The sequence below is a fragment of the Neoarius graeffei genome, chromosome 1 (assembly GCF_027579695.1).
Source record: "Neoarius graeffei isolate fNeoGra1 chromosome 1, fNeoGra1.pri, whole genome shotgun sequence".
NCBI classification, from domain to species: domain Eukaryota; kingdom Metazoa; phylum Chordata; class Actinopteri; order Siluriformes; family Ariidae; genus Neoarius; species Neoarius graeffei.
Genome location: NC_083569.1, coordinates 84,721,092 through 84,745,422, shown reverse-complemented (window position 1 = coordinate 84,745,422; position 24,331 = coordinate 84,721,092). Strand labels below are relative to the sequence as shown.

General features: G+C 40.2%; 1 protein-coding gene across 1 annotated transcript; it reads right to left on the bottom strand.

The window, feature by feature from the left end:
* Positions 1–1,960: 1,960 nt before the first annotated feature.
* LOC132900262 (zinc finger protein RFP-like) lies at positions 1,961–20,963 on the bottom strand. Its single transcript, XM_060942289.1, has 8 exons — positions 20,804–20,963; positions 20,022–20,111; positions 17,548–18,104; positions 17,291–17,386; positions 16,937–17,170; positions 16,702–16,840; positions 16,564–16,590; positions 1,961–2,709 (listed from the first exon to the last, which is right to left on the bottom strand). Exons 2-8 carry the CDS (start codon positions 20,086–20,088, stop codon positions 2,162–2,164), a joined length of 1,668 nt encoding a protein of 555 aa, XP_060798272.1. The 5' UTR covers positions 20,089–20,111; positions 20,804–20,963; the 3' UTR covers positions 1,961–2,161.
* Between the last annotated feature and the right edge of the window lie 3,368 nt (positions 20,964–24,331).

Here is a 24,331-nt window from a genome sequence, read left to right as displayed (position 1 = left end):
GGTGGGGTGGGGTGTGGTGGTGGTTGTTAATCATGAAACAATAAGTGCTCAACAGTGGTTCGCCCTGTCTATAGTGTGTCTTCGGGCGCGCAAGTGCACATCCGCGGCTATTCTCTGTTTTGGCAATGTAATAGCCTAAGTGTTGTTGGCTAAAGAGTGTTTTTGCATAACGTAGATAACTGACATAGATCTGTTGCTTGTTTTGAATATGGCTGCACTTGGAGCAGTCTGTCGGTGTCGTTGAGCAGTCTGGGCTGAAGTAAAGGTCTTTTATGCACCGAACACGTTTCGCAGCAAGATATTCCAATGGTGCCTGGCACATTTTTTTTTTAATAAAACAAAGTTGCTTTGTTGATCTGTGTTCTCATTAAAATGACAGTTTAGCAGCTCATTCAAGCAACCATGTTGCGAAGAGCTTCCTGGAGGAAAATATAATAAACGCGTTGAAAACAAGAAACAATCTCAGTGCATCAAGACTGCAGGGAAACGAAACAAGCACTCGGATGTGTTCTCTTTACAAATAGCATAAATACAAAGCAGCTGAAATTACGTTTTTCACTCTCCCATACGTGGACAGAGACAGGACAGACATCAAAGTGCTGAGAAAAAAAAATAGGAAAGCAGCATAACATATAGTAAACTACTATTTCCCTTGTACTATATTCAATATCAACATATACACATATAGTTACATATCAACAGTTTTTTCCCCCTGTTCTACATTTAGTTTTTCAATAGTTGAAGTTGAAGGCAGTACCAAAAAACACCACTAGAGGTCTTTTTAATATCACAATTTTATATATTTTTATTTTTATTTAAATCCTTGTATTTTTCATGCACACTGGTTTCTTCAATATCTTATTTTGTGCAATGCCTTATTTATATTGCATTTACAAATTACAACACTTGTTTACGTTTTTTCTTTTGGGAGTACTGTAAATGTAATACTTTATGTAAGCCATTTATATTATGTTTCATATATTCAGTTCATATTTTGTATTTGTTTCTTTAATTCAGTATTAAATATTTTGAATGTGCAATTTCTTTATTTAATGCCTTTAATTAAGTATTTTGAATGTGCAATTTTTTTGTTTAAATAAAAGAATGTTTTAAGACAAAGCTATTCCATTTCTTGTTAGTATAGATACACTATCACTGGCTTTAACTGGTGTTGGGGAGGGGGCGCCACCTAAAATCTTGCCTAGGGTGTCAAATTGGTAAGGGCCGGGCCTGGTCAGCCCTGTGATGACCTGGCGACTTGTCCAGGGTGTACCCTGCCTTTCGCCCGTAGTCAGCTGGGATAGGCTCCAGCTTGCCTGCGACCCTGTCCAACAGGATAAAGCAGCTAGAGATAATGAGATGAGATTTCTGACCTCTTGGCTCACATGGGTTTTGTTCATGAGTTAGGCACCAGATATGCCACCAGATACTGTACATCAGAATACAGGAAATATGGCCACCCCTGGTATATCCTTGGTTCCCCTTTGGCCACCCCATGTAAAAAATCCTGACTATGCCACTGCTGGTGGTACAACCATAAAAAAATCGACTCGATGGGTTTACCATTTTTTCTTAGGTATGGTGCTCCACTGGAGCTCCGCTATTAATGAGACTCCCTCTGCCATCCTACATTTAACATATTTTTCATTTAGTATTTTGAGCCCAAATGGCCCGTGTCATTTCACCTTTGTACCAGCAGATGGAAGGATTTAGTGCAGATTGAGGATTCATTTCTTCATTCATTTCTATTTTGAAGAACAGAAAAACCCTGACACTTTTATTTCGAAATAAAATACAAGTTTGTCTGTGTTTGATGAGGTTTGAAGGAGACAGTTTTGTTTGGTTTTATTTACACAGACATCAGCAGCTGAACTTCATACATTTTACTGATCAGATTAAATTCTGCAGTAAAACTCAGTGTGAACTGTAAATAATCTTTATTAATATTTGATTTGTCATGACAAAGTTCCACAATCAAAATGTGTAACAACAGACAGTAGGAGTAAAATTATTTGTTTCTGCAAAAAAGTAACCCAGGTATTAAAATACACTGTACAGCATTTTAAAGGGGAACATGTATTTCTAAAATTAACCAGAAAATGTAAAATATTTCTATTTATTCTCACCATTTAATAGATGATTAAATTTGTGAGTTGAAAATTCATTCAGTCTTTAATACAGGAGAGATGATCAGTGGGGCTGAATTTTTACCTCCATCATTATTACAAGGACAGAAGTATGGATAGAGTTTCTCAGTGAAAGACTGAGCAGTGAAAGAGTAGATATGAGATCTGGACTTCACATCATAAAAGGAGACCAGACCCTCATCATAATCCACAAACACCCCCACCGTCTCCACCTTCTCTCTCAGTGGGAGGCAGACACGGGAATCAGCATAAGCCCAGTACTGATTCTCATTCCACAGTGCCACAGTCCAGAATCCATTCTGAGGAGTCGCTGTAATGCTCCCCTTCCTGTTAATGTTCTCTCTCACAACTCCTAAATCCCACGCAGTTTTCCCTCTGACCTGCACCTCATAATAAAATCTCCCTGAGGAGAAACTCTGCTTTCCCACAACACAGCCATACTCAGTAAACCTCTGTGGTGTATCAGTGAGTTCCTGCCACTCGTCTCCATCTGTCACTTGTTTTCCATCAGCAGACAGGATGAGTTCGGGATGAGCTGTATCAGGATCCAGAGTCACATCCACTGAGAGAAACACACAGTGTGTGATGTGAGTTTGCAGGTAAAAAAGATTAAATCATCATCCAGTAGTGAGGATCATTTGTCGCATTTACATATCTTAACACGCATTTTAATAACAGGTAAACACCGGTTTCTGAGCAGAGAGAGGTTCCGTTTAGCCCCTTGATGGAAACTCCGTAGTGGCCACATGAGCTGTGGGAGTCACTTGCTGGTCGGACATTTTGAACTCCGACTCAACTTGTGGGACACCGTGGATGCGAGTTTCTTAAAATACTGCCACCGTTTACGTTTGGCTAAGCAGGTAAGTGTTGTTTTACTAGACTAGGGATTTAACAGTGAAGCGCAGTTTACTGTTTCAAACGAAATATGGGTTCATTTTGTCCGACCACCAAAGCTAACATTGCTAGCGAGGCTACAGACTAGGGTCGCCACCCGTCCCGTAAAATACGGAATCGTCCTTTATTTGGCAATTAAATCTTGTGTCCCGTATTCAGGGGCGTCAGAAGCATTTTTAATGTGGGGGGGACACACTGGCGGGGGGTCCTCCGCCAGAAAATTTGTAATTAATTAGATGCCATTTCCTGCATTCTGGTGTATTTTTAACAGGTTGTTAAACACCTAATTTTACCTACAAAAGTCACTTAATTCAATGACTATTTTAGAGACTCAACAATAAGTCCTCATTCAACTAGTCCATATATTCATCAGTCTGTTTTTAAACCCACCGCTACGCCTAAGATAATGAGATGAATGTGACACAATTTATCACCAACAATGACTTTATGGGTGCATTTTACTTTTTATTTTGTGTTTTCTATTTAGTTTTAGATGTAACACAACATGCCACTGGGCCAAGCAATAGTGACACTCAACTGTATGTTTAAAAATAAGAATATTCATAATCTCACACAATGAACAGGCATGAGGGCGGCACGGTGGTGTAGTGGTTAGCGCTGTCGCCTCACAGCAAGAAGGTCCTGGGTTCGAGCCCCGGGGCCGGCGAAGGCCTTTCTGTGTGGAGTTTGCATGTTCTCCCCGTGTCCGCGTGGGTTTCCTCCGGGTGCTCCGGTTTCCCCCACAGTCCAAAGACATGCAGGTTAGGTTAACTGGTGACTCTAAATTGAGCGTAGGTGTGAATGTGAGTGTGAATGGTTGTCTGTGTCTGTGTGCCAGCCCTGTGGTGACCTGGCGACTTGTCCAGGGTGTACCCCGCCTTTCGCCCGTGGTCAGCTGGGATGGGCTCCAGCTTGCCTGCGACCCTGTAGAAGGATAAAGTGGCTAGAGATAATGAGATGAGATGAGATGAGATGAGACCAGGCATGACATAGCATCATGCAAACTTCATAACACAAAATCACACTGTGTCAAGCAACGGTGACACATAAAAAATAACTTCACACAATGAACAGGTGCAATTTTTTTCACCACCAACAGTGACTTTAGTGGGTGCATTTTACTTTTTTCCGATTTAGCGATACTCATAACAAAAATGGCATGGCATCATGCAGTCTTCATAACACAAAATTACACTGGGTCAAGCAACGACACATAAAAGAGAACTTCACACAATGAACAAGTGCAGTTTTGTCAACCTACATGCAATGGTGGTACTACAGTAGCATTTACAGATTAGTATAACAAATAGATTTATAGATAGAACTCCTTATATTGGTGCCACCACAATTTCTACCACTTCATAACTTTTATCCCCCTTTCCTTCACAATCCACCTGGAATAACATCCATCTCTCTCCATTACTTTCCTTTCTACTATTCCTTCCCCATACACTGATTTCCCATCTTACTTTCCAGAAAACTGCCAAAGACCAGACAAAACAAGTTCTTCAAATCAAACAGGGAATCAGTAAATATCATCAGAGCAGACTTGACCTCATTCTTGGCATTACAGTAAGGCAGGCCTACTGGGTTTGAATTAAATGATAGTAAGCTAGCTGATACATCTCCTAACATTGACTAGACATTTCCATTGGGACAAAAAAAACCCTGTCCTGTGGGGAAATTTTGACTGACTTTCCGCTTCTTTGTAAAGAATGTCCTTATGTCCATTGTGTCTGGGGGGGAGCAAATACTGCAAACAATTCATCATCAACCAAGAATACCCCATTAGGCTAAGCTTATTTCACTGTTTAGTTGAATTTTAATTTAACGTGTCCTAAGGTTAATTTTGAGGGCAGATAACAAAAGAATAAGGTTTTAGCAAAAGCTAGACATTGTGAGGTTGCAATGGGGATGACGTCACCTCCTCCACTTTCCAGCAGCTGCACCAACATTTCTGTGCTCGCGCTGAGATTCGCTTCACTCGCGCGCGGTGAGCTGTTGTAGGGAGCGCCCGGAAAACCCGGAGTGGATTTTCAGTGCTCTGTGGATTCTCTTATCGATCCAGTGGAATGGATTCTTTCACGAAGCAACAGAAACGGCGCTGGGTGAACTAATATTTTATGTTAAATGTGGGGGGGTCCAAACGAAGAATTATGAAATGTGAGGGGGACATGTCCCATTCACATTCAATGGTGGCGACGCCCATGCCCGTATTGAACCGATACGGGACGCGATTTGTTCCGTATTTTCATAAATGTCCAATACATGTCTGTCTCACACATATCAACACTAAATCTAACAATAATGAACAAAATAAAACAGGAAATACTCCGTTGCGGGATCTACCCAGGACACAAACCCCTCCACTCTGCGTCCCGCTCTGTGCATCTGGGCCTGGCTGCCTGCGTCACTGCGTGTGGCGCTGTCACGGTTGCCTAGAGACGGACAGACACACACCGGCGCTGCTCAAAAAACCCGGGCCTTTTAAAAATGTCTACCTCTTTCTCTGCACCATGGCACCTTGACCTTCAGTGATGTTGAGAGGGTAACCACAAAGCTCAACCTCATCCATAAAGTCAACATGGATGAACTTTATGATGAATGCTCCACAGCAAAGCCCATTCTGAAGAGGCTCAAAGAAGATGCTGAGGATGAATGGAAGTCCAAAGGTGTGGCTGGCAGGTGGGTGGCTCTCTTTCAAGTAGCTGACCTGCCTCACATGCTGTCTGTCATCAGCCACATCTTGAGCATCCCAGCATCCACTGGATATGTGGAAAGGGTATTTTCAAGAATGGCCAACAAATGGAGTGACTGCAGGAACAGGTGCTCCATGGAGTTCATAAGGAGTGAGCTCCTGATCACTCTAAACTTTGAGCAGTCCTGTTCAGAGTTTTACAACAGCGCTTTGAAAGACAAAGAGTTACTCAGTGCAGCAAGGAGTAACAAGAAGTACACTTGGAAAAAGAAGTGAGGGAAATCTGTTGACTGTTTAAATCTGGTCTACTCCACAGACAAGAGAAACACAACAGTTCCTGATGAACTCAGGACTGTTGAGGGAAGGAGTAATGTTTTGCACTTTCTTGTTTTCTGCATTCTTGAATAAGCAGACATACATGTTTGTTGTGTTTCTGTTGTTTTTTGTTCCCTTTTTTCCTCTCTAAGTAAAAATGTCCCCAAGGTTCACAAAGAGAGTCCCTACACCAAGAACAGTTATGCACTTACATTTACAGTGATATTAAGTTCTCAATATATTTAGATTATATTTTAAAAGTTCATTGTTGCCCACTTGTACATTATACACTTTTACAGAATTGGCAATAAAGCATTTCAAGCTTTAAGTATGAGTAATTGCTTTCTTGATCACCCCTTTACTAAAAACACCTACAAAATAAAACATACCACTGCTGTGGGCACCCCACCCCACGGGAGTCGTGCCCGTGGTGGTCATGGCCCCAAGGAGCCATGGTGGGCGTCCATTATTTTCATTTCTGAATGGTGGCAACCCTACAACAGACGGCGCGCCAAGCTTAGTGACCCTCAAAAGAATTCTTGCACAAACACGACTTTATGCTAACTTTAATGTGTTGGAATGCACTGCGTGTGTTTATAATGCGTTGTAATTGAATTATGGTGTAGTTTTGTTTGAGGAGGAAATGATGACCATGAGCACTGGGAGGAGGGGGAGGGGATGACCTGGTTCTGCAGTTAGCAGTAGCCGCACAGTGAACGCAAACGCGGGGCAATTTGTCAGTCAGAAATGTTACAATTCTGCAGATCCAAGCCAGTGTATAGCGCCATGCGGGAAACTCGCTGATTAAAGTGAAGGGGCTTCGAAGTTGGTTAGACTTGGGCCCAGGAGAAGAGCACAGTCTTCCCAGTGCCTCCCGAATGGACGCTGCGGCAGGAATGGAAACGCTAGCGGTGGGCGGCTTGATCTAAAGTATCGATCTAAAGTATCGATCGTATCTCCATTAAAGCAACTCAGAATGGTATGTTTCCTTGTGCTAGCTGTTTACACTAAAGGGTCGATTCAACAAAGATCTTATTTAACCTTTTCATGTGTGAAATGTGAGGAAAAATAGTCCAAGTTTTAAGATTTTGTAGGATTGTTTTCATTGTTCAAAATTGTGCTTAAATTGAAATCCATTTAAGTTACTCAGAACATTCTTTCTTATTTAAGTTATTTAACTGTCCATGCATGTGGGGGAAAATGTTTCATTCTCAGTTCATGCTGAACTGTATCAGTTATAAAACATGAACATCTATATTTTCATACATATACATGTATCTGCAATTGCTTAATTATCTGAGATTAAACTAATGTATTCTTTTGAAAACTGGTTAAAATATTAAACATTTTCTTATACTAGCTTCACTGTGGTGTTAAGGTTCTTTTGCTTTTATTATAAAATTAATACTTTGGCTGCTGCTCAGATTAAGAAAGCAATTTGAAGACCTCACTCTGGGCTGTGATCACTTAAGACTTTGGCTTTATCTTGTCAAATGTTTTTGAACCAAGTCTGACTATTTCCCGCTCTTTATTTTGCTCTTGTTTTCAGACTTTGTTACTTTGGGTGGTTGTCTTCTCCAAAGAAGCCAGACGAATACAGCTTGCTGTACCAGAATCTGTCAGTGAACTGATTGATGGACTGAAAGAGAGACTTGGACTTGAAGGTGATTTCTCACTCTAGTTTGAGGATCCAGATTTTGGCAGTGCATTATGCAACTTGACAATGTCTGAATTACCAGCTGAGCGTGCAGTCCTGCATATTATGCGGGACTGTAATTCATCTCTACTTAACCAATCCAGTGACCATTCGATTGGTTCAGTCTCCGCTCTTGATACAGCCAGTGTTCACTCTGAGCATTTCAGGTCTAGCTCAGACTCTATCCAGAGCAATTTAAGGCATGTTGCTGAGTGTCTCTCTCCGTTCCCGATCTCTAAGTTCTCATATGATGTTGAGTTGAAATTGTGTAAGGGTAAGGAGATGTACGAAAAGTCAAAGACGGGCCTTGACGTGACAAGAGACAATAAAATGAGCATTTTGGATAAAATTGCACAGGCAGTTTTTGAAATCAAAAGCTACCCTGACAAAGATGAACTTCAATCAGTTGCCTCTTCCCTGGTTCTTAAGGAACTAGGTAGCATCACAGGCTATGAAGGATGGAAAACAAGTATCCAGTACAAGCTTGGAAACTACAGGTCAAAACTGCACCAGGCAGGCTGGAATGAGGTGGATGTGAACAGGAAAAGAAAAGGTGGAGATGAGGATGACCGCCTGTTCACCCTGAAAAAGCCCAAACATGGAGAGGTCAACCATGTTCCAGATTATCCACAACACCATGATGATTCTACTCTTGAAGAGTTGCTCTGGTTGATGAAATGAAGAAGAAAAAGAACCTGACAATGATGCAGCACAAGCTGGAGCTGACATTTTCCCTTAGGCAGAGAGAGGTAGTAGAGGGGCAGCCTATGGTATCCGAGGTCCAGGAGAGATGGCCTGCGCTGTTTTCCTTTGAGGAGGTAAGATTATGCTCATTTATTTCCTAATTTTATTGTTCAAATGCCCAATGCAGTGTGTGTGTAATTGGGTAGGTCTGATTTTACCACATTGTCTATAACTGACAAAATGCGCAATCTGTTATAAGCTATATTGGCAAGCTATACTATACCATGCTTTCGTCTAAACCGGGGAACAGGGGCGCTGCAACCTCTTACTCTTGGTGTGCGCCCCCTTACCGAAATGCCGATTGAACCCCAAGTCACACTTAGGCCATGCACTTATATGCTACTGCACAACATGCAGTCTTTCTCAAAATGATCTTTTCTCCGTGAAAACATCCCAGCAACACCACGTGACAATGTGTCTGATCATCAAATACATTATAATGACTCCATTCCAATCATAGTAGATACACCGTCAAATGGTGCAAAAATGATCCGAATTGGCCTTTTCCAGACCGAGGCGCCATGTTCTTTAGTTGTTTACTTGTCGCAGCTGCTCTCGCAAGATTTGACATAGGTTACATACAAGGTCAGCTGACTTGTCGAGAGAGATTTCTCGAGACTGAATGACGTTTCACCCACCGGCACGGGAGCTTTGGACAGAAGAAGTTCGTGAGTTGTTTTTGTTGACACTTGGGCATTTAAAGATGTCATCCAGCGGCACGAAATGGAAGAAAGCCAAAGACTGTCCGGGACAGAAGAAGATGACTTCTTTTTTCTGTCACAAAGCGGATAAAGATGTTTCCGATGGCGAGATCGCAACAATCGAGGGATCGGTCTGTGCTGCCAATTGAAGCTCATTGAAGCTGTCGAGCTCATTGAAGGACGCGCCAACCGAGCACTGTGACAGCGGCGTCGCGGAATCCGTGATGAACAAAGACAGCTGTCTTGCTCTGATGAAGGCACTGATGCCCCTTTTACACCAAAGCAGTTCTAGGGCTGGTTCGGGGCCAGTGCTTAGTTTGGAACCGGGTTTTCTGTTTCCACTGACAAAGAACTGGCTCTGGGGTCAGAAAAACTGGTTCCAGGCTAGCACCAACTCTTTGCTGGGCCAGAGGAAAGAACCGCTTATGTCAGCGGGGGGGCGGAGTTGTTAAGACCAACAACAATAGCAAGATCGCAAAAGGTCACCATTTTTAAGCGGCGAGAAGCAGCAGCTGTACAACCGCGAAGTCATCCATTATTATTGTTGTTGTTGCTGCTGCTGCTTCTTTTCTGTGTTGTTGTTGCTACGATGTTCGCGCCAAGATTTATACAAACGCAGCGACGTAACTGACGTATACAGTGGCGTAATGACATGGCTCCGCGTAGCACCCCGAGCTATGGAAAAGCAAACTGGTTCTCAGCTGGCTTGCAAGTTGAACGAGTTGTGAACCAGCACCAGCACTGGCCCCGAACCAGCCCTGGAACTGATTTGGTGGAAAAGGGGTATGAGTGTTCAGTGGAAAAGCAAAATGAGAAAAAGGCCGAGTTCCAGGAAAAGTTCGTGTGTGTGTATGTGTATAAAAAAAAAAAGAAAATAATAATAATTTTTTTAGCGTGCTTACATTTTTTGCATGGTTTCAAACTTTGTGATTTTGGGTTGGATTCCAAATTTAGAGTGTTTACTTTTTTAGTTTCCTTTTAAAGAAAATAATTTTGCTCTGGAATTATTTTTTTCATTTTGAACAACTAACTTTACCTTATTCTAGTATAAGAAAACAACAGATTTCTCTGGTGAATGTTTAATACTTTACATTTGATTCATTTGAATTATAAATTTCTATTTGAATCATGAGGAATTAGTATTGTGTAATTTGAATTGAGGTATTAGAATTTGATTTAAGCATTTGTGACAGTTTTATTTTCTTTTTCAATGTTGACAAACAATTTTGTTACAATTTCCTTCTCAGATAGCCTCAGAATGTCCCATTGTAGCATCAATTTTTCAAAGGCTTCGCACGGCGGGGACACCCCTGCACCATCTCCCCCCGCCATGGTGAGCGCCCTCATACTAGATTTTTCTAAAAAAAAACTGCTATACCCTGCCCTACCACTCCACTACAGGCCACTCCACACACTCCAACTCACTACACTATCAGCCCCACAATTTGTAATAGAATTTGTCCTCCCAAGGAGTATGTCCCCTAATTCAACTTTTAAATTGGAACAATTTTTTTTTCTTTTTTCTGTGCGTTTGTGTAGTTTGATGTTTATTTGAGTGTTTTGTCCGCCGGTTGTGGTGTAGCTCCGGACCCAGTTTTGGACGTTGGTTCCCTCCAGGCCTTGGTTAGCTGTGGGTGATGCCTGTGCTCCCAGCTATGGACTGCAGTGAGCTTGTTGCTCATTTTAACATTGTGGTTGTCTAGCGCTCTGTGCTTTAATGCTTGGCGTGATGTTCCGAGCGATGTTGCTCGGTGGCGTCATGGCAGTTGTGCAGGCGGTTTAGGACATACTGTGGGTGGTAGAGAACGGCAACTGGACTTACTTGAAGATTCTTGAAAACGTTTCACCTCTCGTCCGAAAGGCTTCCTCAGTTCTGTCTGACTAATAGGGAGTATCAGATATTATCTGATTGACTAATAGGGAGTATCAGATAATATCTGATACTCCCTATTAGTCAGACAGAACTGAGGAAGCCTTTCGGACGAGAGGTGAAACGTTTTCAAGAATCTTCAAGCAAGTCCAGTTGCCGTTTTCTACCACCCACAGTTTACTATGACCTGGATGATTGAGAATCTTCACAGATAGGTTTAGGACATACCAGCGCTCTGCGTGGCGGTGCTTCTGTGCTCGCTTTGTGGATCCATGGTGTGGTGTTCAAGCCATGTTGCTGGCGGCGTCACGGTGGCTGTGCTGGCAGTGTGGGACTTGTTTTCGTGCGCCTTTTGGTGGGACTGTGGTTGCTACACCACTGGAATGACATCCTGACCCCTATTTGGTGGACTTTTATTTATTTATTTATTTATTTTCTCTCTGTCTATAATTGTAAAGCGACCTTGGGTTTTGAGAAAGGCACTATATGAATTGAACCTGTTTATTATTATTATTATTATTATTATTATTATTGTGTTATAGTGAGGTTAATTGTTAGTCCTTAGGATTTGTCTTTACGGGTGCCAGTGAAACTTAATGAAACTTTTTTGCCAAAACTAAATGATATACATTTTTATAAAGTAATTGTATTGTAACTTCCTAGGAATGTTCTGTTAAGAAAAAAAACCCTAACAGAATCATTATTGTCCAATTAATTATATTATTTTATTGTTTGTGTTCATATATCTGAAGAATTTAATCGAATCACCAGCAAAGACCTCCTGGGGACTTTCACTACATCCCTTGACAAATATGTGCCTCGCCTGCTTAGACTGTACCAGGCTAGGGAAGGCAGGCTTTGGTCAGAAGATGGAACACCACCTTGATAACCTTGATGAACAGGTAAGTGATGCGCCTGAAGCTAAAAGCATTCATAAGTTGAGGGAAAATAACCTGTCATGCTTATCACCTGCCAAACCTTGAGCACTTGCTGTGTTCAGTAGCCAAAGAAGACGTGACCGCCCATGCCTCTTTCCTTTGTTGAAAATATGAAATATTTGCCTGGGATTATTAGGAAAGCATGAATATATTTTTTTCATTCCAGAGAGACAGAAAAGCTAAAAGATGCTTTGATGGACATGCATCAGCAAAAATTGATGGTACCAGTCATTGCTTTGGTGTTCTGAATTGAAACAGAAAATGATCACAGTATTTCTGATTTGTAAAAGTACAAATAAATGCAGGATTGCAGTGGAATTTCTTTCCCTCTTTCCTTTTGCATTTTTTATAAATTCACTTTGGCCACTGGGTACTGTTAGACATCGGACATTGTGTCTCACCGAAAGACAGCAGCACTGAGGGGCCTGCCTATTTTTGTTCGGGATGACACCGCTAAATTCTTCTTGAAGTGTTCGGTGAGTAATAGCAAGTTTATTTATATAGCACATTTCCTACACAGATAATTCAATGTGCTTTTTTTTAAACTTCCACAAGCTGAATGGCAAGGGTCAGTAGCATGTTACTAAAATTTAGGTTGGAATAAGAAGAAATGCATTTTGTCTTTCAGTTTTCTTTAACACTCAATCATGTTTGTTACTTTTCTTCAGGACACTGACCCTGAAGAACGAGTGCTCAGAGGTGGGTCTGTTGCCATCCTCACTGTCCTCGAAGACAATGATGCTGCCGTTTCACCAAATGTGCGAGACATGGCTATTGTGTTGGAAGGGGCCATTGTGCTCCATGACCTACCAGACCTCAGTACTGCCTTTGCATACCTCTTTGGCCTTCTGTATGCCATGAACATTGATTATCCAAAGGAGATGAGGTATACCTTTGAAGCACTTCAGACTATCTTTTTTTTTTAGCTTGGCTCTCGATGCTCACAGCACATAAGGGGTCTCAAAACAAAGCTATTGCTGTGAGCTAGTCATTTTAAGCATGCAGATCTCTGCCTCTGAAACAAAGATTCATGAAACTTTTGGAGACGTCAGCTGCCAGTTCACAAGAGGTGCATATACCGTGTTTCCACTGTTCATGTTTGTTGGTGGTGCTCAAGTAAAACGTGGGTGGATGCACTATCTTGCATGTGCAGTCATTATAAGCATGCAACTCCAGTTTGCCTGTGAAATATACATTTTTGGTATTGTTGGATGTCAGTTCAGGGCTCGAAATTCGCGGTGGTCCGGTCGCCCGAGGCGACTTAATTTGTCATTTGGCGGGTAATTCCTGTCACTAGCCAGCCTGGCTGGCTAGTTGAAAATAAAAAATATATATGAAACGAAGATTCATACTAGGGCTGTGCAATATATCGAATATACTCGATATATCTCTGAAAATTCTGTGTGAGATACATAAAATTATTATATTGTAAACTATCGAGTATTTTATGGTCATCTGCCGACTTGCGTTTGTTTCGTGTTTGTTGCGTTTGTTTAAAAGCTTTTCCGGTGGTTTTCTCCCTGTCCCTCAGGCAGTAACGTGAGAGGCTGCCTAAGGGTAAAAAAAAACCAATAACGTCACACACTCGCCAACCAATCCCGGGCGACATCTAGGTGCTGAAAGGAACTTGCGGGAAAATTTCTAGTTTCGGTTTACAGCGCTGACTCAGTTCATGCAATCGCTGGTGTTCCATAGGCTACCGTGTAAGCTCTGTCAATTTCAGCGACAAATTAAAAATGGAAGTGGACGAATTGGTTCCTAAAAGAACTAGTAAGGGGTCAGTCATCTGGCATTTTTTTGGATATCGCGAGGAGGACATGGAACAGCAAATGCCAATTTGTAAAGTGTGCAAAAAAAACCCTGTCATCACGAAAGGCAGCAGCACTACAAAGCATGTAGGACATATTTTGGGTGCTATAGTCATGATAGTAAGTATATTTGTTTTCAATACTCATACACCAAGTTGCCAAGTTTTCCAATATATTATTATTTGTTGATATTATATTATGGTGCTCTGTGTTGTTCTCATTTATGTATTTAACAACAGTATCAAAATACTCGGGTCTTGAAATAAATGCACATTAGTCATGAACAATGGTAACTACTCTCTTTTGCGTTATTTTTGACAGAAGTAAAATTCATGCATGAACAAATTTTGGCTAGTTGATTTTCTGTTTGGCTGGTTACTTTGGAAGGTAACTAGTCCGGCTGGCTGGTGGAAAAAAAAAAAAAAGAATTTCGAGCCCTGCAGTTAACAAGAGGCGGTGGAGCTTTATAATTTTTTATTCTTAAATTCTTTGATTCAAAGACCTTTTAAACGCATTTGAAAAATGCACGTGTTGTGCGACGTAATTCAAGATGTTTTTGGATGCGTTTGTCTCGATCATTTTACAAGATTTGTAAGAGGCACATAACCAGTGTTTTGCCTGTTCAAGTTTGTTACTAAAATATAGATGAAAGTCTTCCGGATTTACCTGGAAATCCGGATATTTGACAAAACTGTTGAAAATCTCCGGTTTCCCGAATGGAGAAATTTATTTTTCGGCTTTTTCGCGTTCCTAGACGCGGCGTAATACTTTGCATCGTTCTTGCATGGGCGCAGTCCTTAAATAGCCCAAACACAGTTCACTGATTAAACACAGGTGTTCTTTGATAACGGCGTGCGTGCCGGAGCTCGTTAGCGCGCCTTCAGGTGCACGAGCTAAGGCGCACGCAGGACTGACACCGTTCTGTGCAACACAATCGCACTAGAAAGCATGTTCAAGCTGCCAGTGGAGCTGCAGTCTTTTTAGTTGCGAATTACAAGTATTTCCTCTTGTGTTAATAATTCGCCATGTCAAAACAAGCAAAACTTTCCTCCTTCTTTCGACGTGAAGAGAGGTAAGCAATTTATTATATATTTTTTTCCATCAAAGTTGCATTTTGTGGCTTTGAAACTAAGTTTTAGTGCCGTTTCTAGAACACAACATCAAGAAAACGTGGAAGAAACAGCAATAATGGAAGAGCCCGTTTCTAAGCTACCTAAAACTAGCAATGGTAATTTATTTTTTGTTACATAATGCACTCGGCTGCCAGTCAGTGTGTGACACACACACACACACACACACACACACCCTACGCCCCTGATTTACATGAGAAATTTGGTATTCATTGGTGTGTTTAAATTTACAGACAATATGAAATATAATGTAAACAATTGGCTTCAACTCGCATAAATCTGAATTGGAAATGTTTAGTTCACTTTAGCTTCTGCAAACGCACAACTCTACTAAAAGATTGATAAACAAGGCTCAATGTCCCCAACATTGAAACCTGAAAGCTTTAGAAACTCTAACAGACCTTTACTTTTTAACAGTACTGTTTTGGGATTTTGCTGACTTTACCTTCAACTGTCTGATTTTTTTCAAAATAATGAAGTGCGTAGCAGGAAAATCACCGCGTTTTCTAAATGCACTCCTGAAAATTACTCATTAACGAGAGGAATTAAATTTGATATTTTTGACAGGTTAATCATAAACCTCCTTGGGCTTAGCGGTCACATGCGTAGACAGCACTTTATGGAAATTCGGAACAAGAATCCACATATGTGGACATACTTTTTCTCTAAAAGTACATCTTATCAAAAGATGATGCTTAGTTTTTATTCTAATCAGGTTCTAATAAGCCCAAATAGCAAAGAGAAATAAAAAATGCATGTAAAACAACAGCTTGGGCCTTAGGAGGTTAATGTACATGAAAAAGGCTTAAAAGTTATAACTTGTTTTAGTGAAAATAAGTACTAGAATGCAGGGTTTTGCATTATGTTATTAAAATTTTTTGGGAGGACGTTGCCCCCCCATCTTAGTTTGACTTTCAAAAGTTCAGGATTTTTTTCTTTGCTCCACTTTCATGTCTACTAAAATTTCAGTGTTTGTGCAATTTTAAACTTGTCTAGTTCATTGTGATTAGCGCTCATTTTCAACTTCAAGATACACTTGGACAGGCAATTATTTTATGTATGCATGTCCTGTTCACCACGATGTTTACCAAGAGGAATAAACATAGTGTCGGCTAACTTAACGCTTTGTGCACTTCATTTTAGTTAAATATTAATTTACTTATTACAACAACATGCATTTTTATTGATTTACAAAGCAATATTTCTATCTCACTGAATCAAGAATTGTGTGTTTATTCAGCAGGAATTTCTGTATTTGTTGAAGATAGAAATACATGTTATTGAAGCAAGAATTTCATGGTTAGCCTCGCAAGATTATCAAAATTATGTGAACAAGAAAATTAAAGTCTGCAGAACTCTTGTCTAAACTTGAAAACTAGTAAAAGTCAATGACAGTAGTCAAAAGTTGAGACAATTCAAAAATCTATTGCATCATGTTTCCTTGATAATTTGAGTTTTCTCAACATTTTCGTTTTTACAGTGTAGTGAGGAGGATAATGAGAGACACTTTAAGACTTCCTTTTAGCTGGAGAGATCTACAGATGAAAATAAGTCTGATGATGCAGTGGTGTAATGATGATCTGTACATTTTAATATGAGAGGAAACAGAAACCTCACTGTACCTGCATACTGCTGAATCCTCTTCAGTTCTGTGGAAAATAATTACAACAAAACATCACTTTCATTAGATTTCAGATGGTTTGTATCGAACACATTTTAGATTTATGTCGCAAAAAAAGTTCATTCTGAAAATTTCTCACCTGTTTCTGTCAACTTCTCATTCAGAGTCTGCTGAAGCTGAGACAGAGCTGTCCTCACAGCGTCCCCACTCAGATCAGTGTTAATACTGATCTCAGTCCAGTTCTTGGTGTGTGGAGGGCTGCACATGGAGGAGTAAATCTACAGTAGAGCAGGAGAGAGGAGAAATCCCTCAGCATGGTGAGTGTTGTTCTGTGATGTTCTGCATTGCCAGTGAGCAGAGAGAGGAACACTGACCTGTAGGAGGTGGAGATGCTCCTCAGTGTGTGAGAGCTGCTCCAGCTCAGTGTCTCTCCTCTTTAGCACAGTGATTTCCTGCTCCAGCTCTTTAATGAGTCCTTCAGCCTGCCTCTCTGCTGCTCTCTGCTTCTCCTCCATCACCTCGAGCAGCTCAGCCTGACTTCTCTCAATGGAGCGAATCAGAGCAGTGAAGACTTCAACACTGTCTGCTTTCTCTTTCTCTGTGCTTCTCTAAAGGAGCAACACATTTTCACTTTCTTTACATCACACTGAATAATGAACTAATCTTTATTGCAGATTGTTCATTTCTACAGATTCAAGCAAACAATACATAAACTATTTTCCACACACTTTGCTGAGCTCAACTGAGTGTTTGATCTCTTGGATCTTCTTCAGTCGGTCCTGAATCATCTGCTGCACATCTGTCTGTGTTTTCCCCAGCTGAGTCTGAGGACAGAGCAGAAGATAAATAATTGATATTTTTAATACTTTTGTACCTTTGTCCTGGAATTTGATCTCAGAAATTTCCAGTCTGCTCTACCACTGGATAAATTAATTTGTATTTTCTATAATAATGTCTAAAGTTGATGTTAATCAGTGTTTCTCACCTTCCTCTCTCTGCTCTCCTCCTCTATAGGAACAGTGTTGTGATTCTTGTGGTCTGTCTCAGTGCAGAACTGACACACACACATCTGATCATTTCTACAGAACAGCTCCAGCAGTCTCTCATGTTTCTGGCATATGTAGTCCTCCAGGTTCTCCACAGGGTTTATTAATTTGTGTTTCTTAAGTTTGGGCACATAATTATGAAACTCTAGATGAGTTTTACACAAACTTGCAGAACAATCCAGACAGGATTTCAGGGCCTTCAGCTTCTCTCCAGTGCAGGCATCACACAGAACCTGAGGTTTGTCAGGACCACGTTTCTTCTTGAAGAGATCTGCAACCTCTCTCAGTGTTGTATTAATCTTCAGTTCAGGTTTCTTGGTGAATTTCTCTTTACATAATGGACAGTGACAGTGTTGACTCTTCTCCCAGCACTGTGTAAGGCAGCTCTTACAGAAGTTGTGTCCACATGGAGTGGTGACTGGATCAGTGAACACATCCAGACAGATCGAACACAGCAGCTGCTCTTCAGACAGGAGACTGCTGGAGTCACCAGAAACTAGGGTTTATAATAAAAAAGTTACACATTGTTTGTTTTATAAATAGTGTAGAAATACTGGAATTTGTTTCAACCTTGTCTCTATTCAGTCCACGGCATCTGTAGTGTAGGTGTGAAAATCACACACCAGAATTTCTACACGTTTTTCTGGACTGATACCAAAAAGGCTTTTTATTCTAAACTCACTTACAGTTGACATCTAAAGGCACTTATCAGCGCGTCATTTAATGTTTTGGTCAAACCATTTTTGTAGAATACTTTTATTGAATTTTACAGTCAAAGGTATTTACAAGTGTACTGTAGATCTTACATCAGAAATAAAACCCAGAACCTCCTGCATTAGCAAGAATGACAAAGTTGTTTTCCTCCCAGAGCTGATTATTTTTCCATAAAACTGTTCAGGCTTGAGTGCTTTATTCCTCTTATACAGAATCAGTGCAACACTCCAACAATAAAATACTTTTCTTTCACGAAGTCACTCACCAAAATATTCCCACCAAAAATATCTCCCCCTATGCCCTGAAGGAGGGCCCATCTACCAGGTAAACAAGATCCTCGACTCTAGATGCAGAAGGGGTCAACTAGAGTACCTGGTAGATTGGGAGGGCTACGGACCCAAGGAGCGAAGCTGGGTGGGAGCCAAGGACATCTTAGATTCTCTCTTAACTCAAGAGTATCATTCCCAATAACCCAACAAGCCTGCACCAAGGGGGAGAGGCTGCCCCAGGAAGTGTTTAGCTCCCGGAGGGAGCTCTCCAGGGGGTGGGGTGTTTCTGTCAGTAATAACGTTAAGAGCGACAGCTCAAGACGGACTACAAACATGGACGCTAATAATTACAACCTTACGATCCACAGCGCCCTCTGTCACCTGAATTCTAATTACACCTGTCTGTGATTCCACTAATCACTATCCCTGCTACTAAACCCCTCTCTCACACCTCAAAGACGCGAAGTATTGTCCAGTCTTCACTCCTGTGTACTGAGCTGTTTGTTTACTCTATTTGCCTTCTAGTTTCCTTGACCCTGTTTCTCGTTATTCTCACCACACTCTCTAGTCTAGTCTGTATTGCTCTGTGTGCTGATTGATCGACCCCTGCCTGTTTTCTCGACTATGATTCTCATCTTGTGATTTGGCTTGGTCTCCAGTTTGCTTCCCCGCTCTCCCCTGCACATACAGCTGTAAGTGCCTGCACCCTGACACCATCCTACATTATTCAGTAACAGAATTCACAAAAGAATATTGTACATTATGAGGTAATGTCTGTGCATATTTCTTGATCAGGTTCTATATATTTGTTACTATTTTTGTCTTTTTAGTTTGTAAAGAAATTTTATTTAATTACACATGGAGTTTCATCAGATTTTAATAAGGATGGATGAAAGTGACAGATTTCAGAGAGGATGCTCATTTTTATTTATTTCATGTTACTTTTTTGTCATTCACTTTTGTTTCAATAAATAAACATTTAAATCAGAACAAAACATTGTCACATTTTTTCCTGCCCCAATCCTCCTCCAGTACAATTTATTTACTGTCACATTTAACCACATATCTAATTATTGAATATCTTTATGAGTTACATATTTAAATACATAAAGTCTAAAATATCCTCCACAGATACACAATGTCAATATACAGCATCAATAAATGGCTTTCTAAGATGTTCCTGCATTATAACACAAGTGCGATATGAAAAGTGGCACAAAGTCACCAGAAAAACAATGAAACCATTCACTGAGATCATTTCTATAACCCTTCATTTCAGTCAAAATTTCATAGTCCTTCATTAAATTATGTAGCTCATCCACCATGCAGTACAAGTCCCTGTGAATTAGTTGTTATGACAGAAACAGTAACTTACTGCTGCATAACTATTTAATAAACATAAACAATCATGTATGAGCTGTATAACTTACATGATGAACCTGGTTCTTCCCTGCTTCTCCTTCTTCTGTCTTTTGCTGGTGATGAAGATTCAGCCATTTTCTTTCTCCTGTGTTTCGAACCTTTTCAGTCAGAAATCACATCATTCAGTTCACACATGTAACAATATGAGGTGTTACTGATTAGTCTGTTTGACTCCACAGGCCTGTCTGCAGTGTTAAACCTCAGCAATGACACTGGAAGCATTTAGACTGTGATATAAAACACACGTAAACATTCTCATCTTCATTAGATTGTAATAAACACAGGATTTCACTGATCATTCTCACAGCTCTCAGCTCAGGAACTGGATCATTCACAGATTCTCACTGACTGATATGTTTCTATAAGTGTTTATGTTTCACCCAGTGATCACCTCTGGACTTCTAACACACACACACCTTTCATCCAGTAAATTCAGCACAGCTCACACAGTTGGGAATTTAGGTCATCAAGTATAAGGTATAATTGTATTTTTACTTGTATTTCAGTGTTCATGCTGGAATCAGTTTAGTTTTGAGCAGTTAATAAAACACAGCAACCTTTAAACCTGTTTTTCAGCTTTGTTGTCTCGGTTGATCACTGATCATTAAAGACAGTTTTTAAACTAAACTCAATAAAAACACTTATAATCAGCTTGTATTTCAGTGTCAGTGTTTCAGCAGTGTGTTAGAGACTCTGTCTCTGTCTGACATTGTTAACATGTGCAGTTTATCCTGATAAATCACACACTGACAAAACCTCTGAACTATAAAACATTCACTGAAGAACATACCTTTATTTTACTCGCCTCTTTTCAGGGAGTGAGAATTGTCTGTGTTTATATTTCAGAGTCGGTGAAAATCCTGCAGTTCATTTCAGAAATTAATGTGAAAATAAGGGTTTCTTCTCGATGTGAGCTGTAACTGCTTTCACTTTGACTTTAATCCCTTCCTTGTTCCCTTTGTAGGGGTTGATAAAGGGGCGGTTCCTCATATGATCACAGTGCAGTTTGTCTCCGCCTCCCTGACTTCACCTCTGCTCATGTGGATTTATACAGTCATTCAAACTGCACATGAAATAACAATAATGTGGTTTATTTCTCCTGCAGATTATCGTGATTATCGGAGAAGATCGTGGGCCACGTCATTTCATTTTTGTCCCAGCAGATGGGAGCATTTGGCCCAAATGGAGACTTCATTCATTCATGATCACATGCTGCAATTATTTTATTCCTGATTCACACTTGTTTTGGTCATGCTGTATTTTTAAGGAACATTTTTAGTTCTAAATAAAACAATAATGTTTGTATTTTTTTGAAAGGAGAAACACGTTTGTTCAATTTTATCCACACAGACATCAGCAGCTGCTTTTAAGGCAAGTTTATTTATATAGCGCATTTCATACACAGTGGCAGTTCAATGTGCTTTACAGAAGTAAAAGCAAAACAGTAAACAATAGAAAATAAAATTACATAAAATAAATGGGGAAGAAAAATAATAAGAATTAAACAATAGTAGAAATAAAATAATAAAATGAAGTAAAAGTTCAGTAAAAAAAAACAGCAGAATAAAATAGAATAAAAGTTAAGTAAAGTTTAAAACATGCAGAGACTGTAAAAGTTAAGAGTTTAAAACATGTAAAGATGACAATATTAATAATTTAGCAGAAAGCATCTGAAAACAGCTTGGTCTTTAGTCTAGATTTGAAGCTGCCAACAGCAGGAGCATTTTTGATGTCTTCTGGGAGTTGGTTCCATAGCTGTACTGCATAGTAGCTAAAAGCTGCTTCACCACACTTTGTTTTAACAACAGGTTTTACCAGTAAATTTTGCTGCTGCGATCTGGTAGATCTGATTGGGTTAGGCCGCTGCAACATATCAGAGAGGTAATTGGGCCCTGTACCATTTAGAGATTTGTACACCAGCAGCAATGCTTTAAAGTCAATTCTGTAGCTTACTGGAAGCCAGTGAAGGGACCTTAGAATTGGAGTAATGTGCTCTGTTCTTTTTGTTCGTGTGAGAACCCTAGCTGCTGCATTTTGAACCAGCTGAAGTCGTTTGATGGTCTTTTTTGGCAGGCCTGTGAAAAGGCCATTGCAGTAATCAACCCTACTTGAGATGAAGGCATGTATAAGTTTTTCCAGATCATTTTTTGACATAAGTCCTCTTAGTTTGGAAATGTTTTTTAGGTGATAAAATGCCGTTTTAGTGATTGCTTTCATGTGACTGTCAAAGTTTAGCTCGCTGTCAATGAAAACACCAAGATTTTTAACCATATCTTTTGTTTTAATCCCCTTTGTGTCAAGAATAGTGGTAATCCTGAGTCTTTCATCTTTTTTCCCAAATAGAATTACTTCTGTTTTATCTGTGTTCAGCTGAAGAAAATTTTGTGACATCCAGTTGTTGATTTGGTTGATACACTGGTAGAGACATTCAAGGGGGGTATAATCATTAGGTGATAGAGCAAAATAAATTTGGGTGTCATCTGCATAGCAGTGATACAAAATTGAGTTGTTCTTGATAATTTGCCCAAGTGGGAGCATATAAAGGTTGAATAGTAATGGTCCAAGAATCGACCCCTGGGGGACACCACAGGTCAAGGACATTGATGTTGAGGTACAATTTCCCATGGTAACAAAGAAGCTTCTATCTTTAAAGTATGATTTTAACCAATTGATAACTTTACCAGTCAACCCAACCCAGTGTTCAAGTCGATATAGCAGTATGTTGTGATCAACAGTATCAAAAGCTGCACTGAGGCCCAGTAACACCAGGACCGATGTTTTGCCTGCATCAGTATTAAGACATATGTCATTTATAACTTTAATCAGCGCTGATTCAGTGCTATGATTGGCACGAAATCCTGACTGAAAGTTATCAAAAAAGCTGTTTGATATCAAGAAGGCAGTTAATTGATTGAAGACAATTTTTTCAAGGATTTTCCTGATGAATGGTAGATTTGATATTGGCATGTAGTTGTTTAATACTGAAGCATCCAGATTATTCTTTTTAAGTAGGGGCTTTACAACGGCTTTTTTTCAGGGACACAGGAACAATGCCAGTCTCTAGGGATGTATTTATGATTTGAAGCACATCTGTAATTATAAGATGAAGAACAGACTTAAAAAAGTTGGTGGGCAGAATGTCCAATTCAGATGTTGAAGAACTGAGATTTTGTACAGTTTTTTCAAGAGTCTCATAATCAATTAAACAAAATTCTGACATTGTGTTGAAGTTATCTGTCTGTGTCACTGGTGATTGCAGCTTTTCAATTATTTGCAACTGAGATATATTATGAGCAATATTCTGCCGTATTTTATCAATTTTACCTTCGAAGAAGGATGCAAACTCATTGCATTTATTAACTGAGAGAAGTTCAGGTGCTAATTGTGGTGGGGGATTAGTTAGCTTCTCTACTGTTGAAAATAGCACACGGGCATTGTTCATATTCCTGTTGATGATGTTGGAGAAGAAAGACTGTCTTGCTTTACGAATTTCATAATTATATTTACAAAGCATCTCTTTATGGATTTGATAATGGATGTGAAGTTTAGATTTGCGCCATTTTCTTTCAGTCTTTCTACATTCTCTCTTTAGCAGTTTAACAGCTGGGTATTGCTTCCATGGTGCTTTCTGCTTGTCATTGACTCTTTTGATTTTGAATGGAGCAATATCATCCATAATTTGGGTCATATTTAAATTAAAAATTTCCAGTAAATCATCTACAGAGTCTGACATTTTGGTTGAGATCCGAGAGAGAGCTTGCTCAAAGAGAACACGTGTTGTCGTTTATGACTCTCCTACCCATCGTCGTTGAGCTGTTCTGAATGTGAGGAGACATAGAAACATCAGAGAAAACACAAAAATGATCAGATAAGGCCAGGTCAACAACAGTAGTAGAAACAGTAAGACCCTTTGTGATGATGAGGTCAAGGGTATGACCATGAGAGTGGATCGGCCCCTGTACATGTTGTACTAGGTTGAAGTTGTCAATAAGTGCAAGTAGTTCTCTGGCATAAGTGTTTTCAGGATTATCTACATGCAGGTTAAAATCCCCAGATATAATCTCATCTCATCTCATTATCTCTAGCCGCTTTATCCTTCTACAGGGTCGCAGGCAAGCTGGAGCCTATCCCAGCTGACTGCGGGCGAAAGGCGGGGTACACCCTGGACAAGTCGCCAGGTCATCACAGGGCTGACACATAGACACAGACAACCATTCACACTCACATTCACACCTATGGTCAATTTAGAGTCACCAGTTAACCTAACCTGCATGTCTTTGGACTGTGGGGGAAACCGGAGCACCCGGAGGAAACCCAC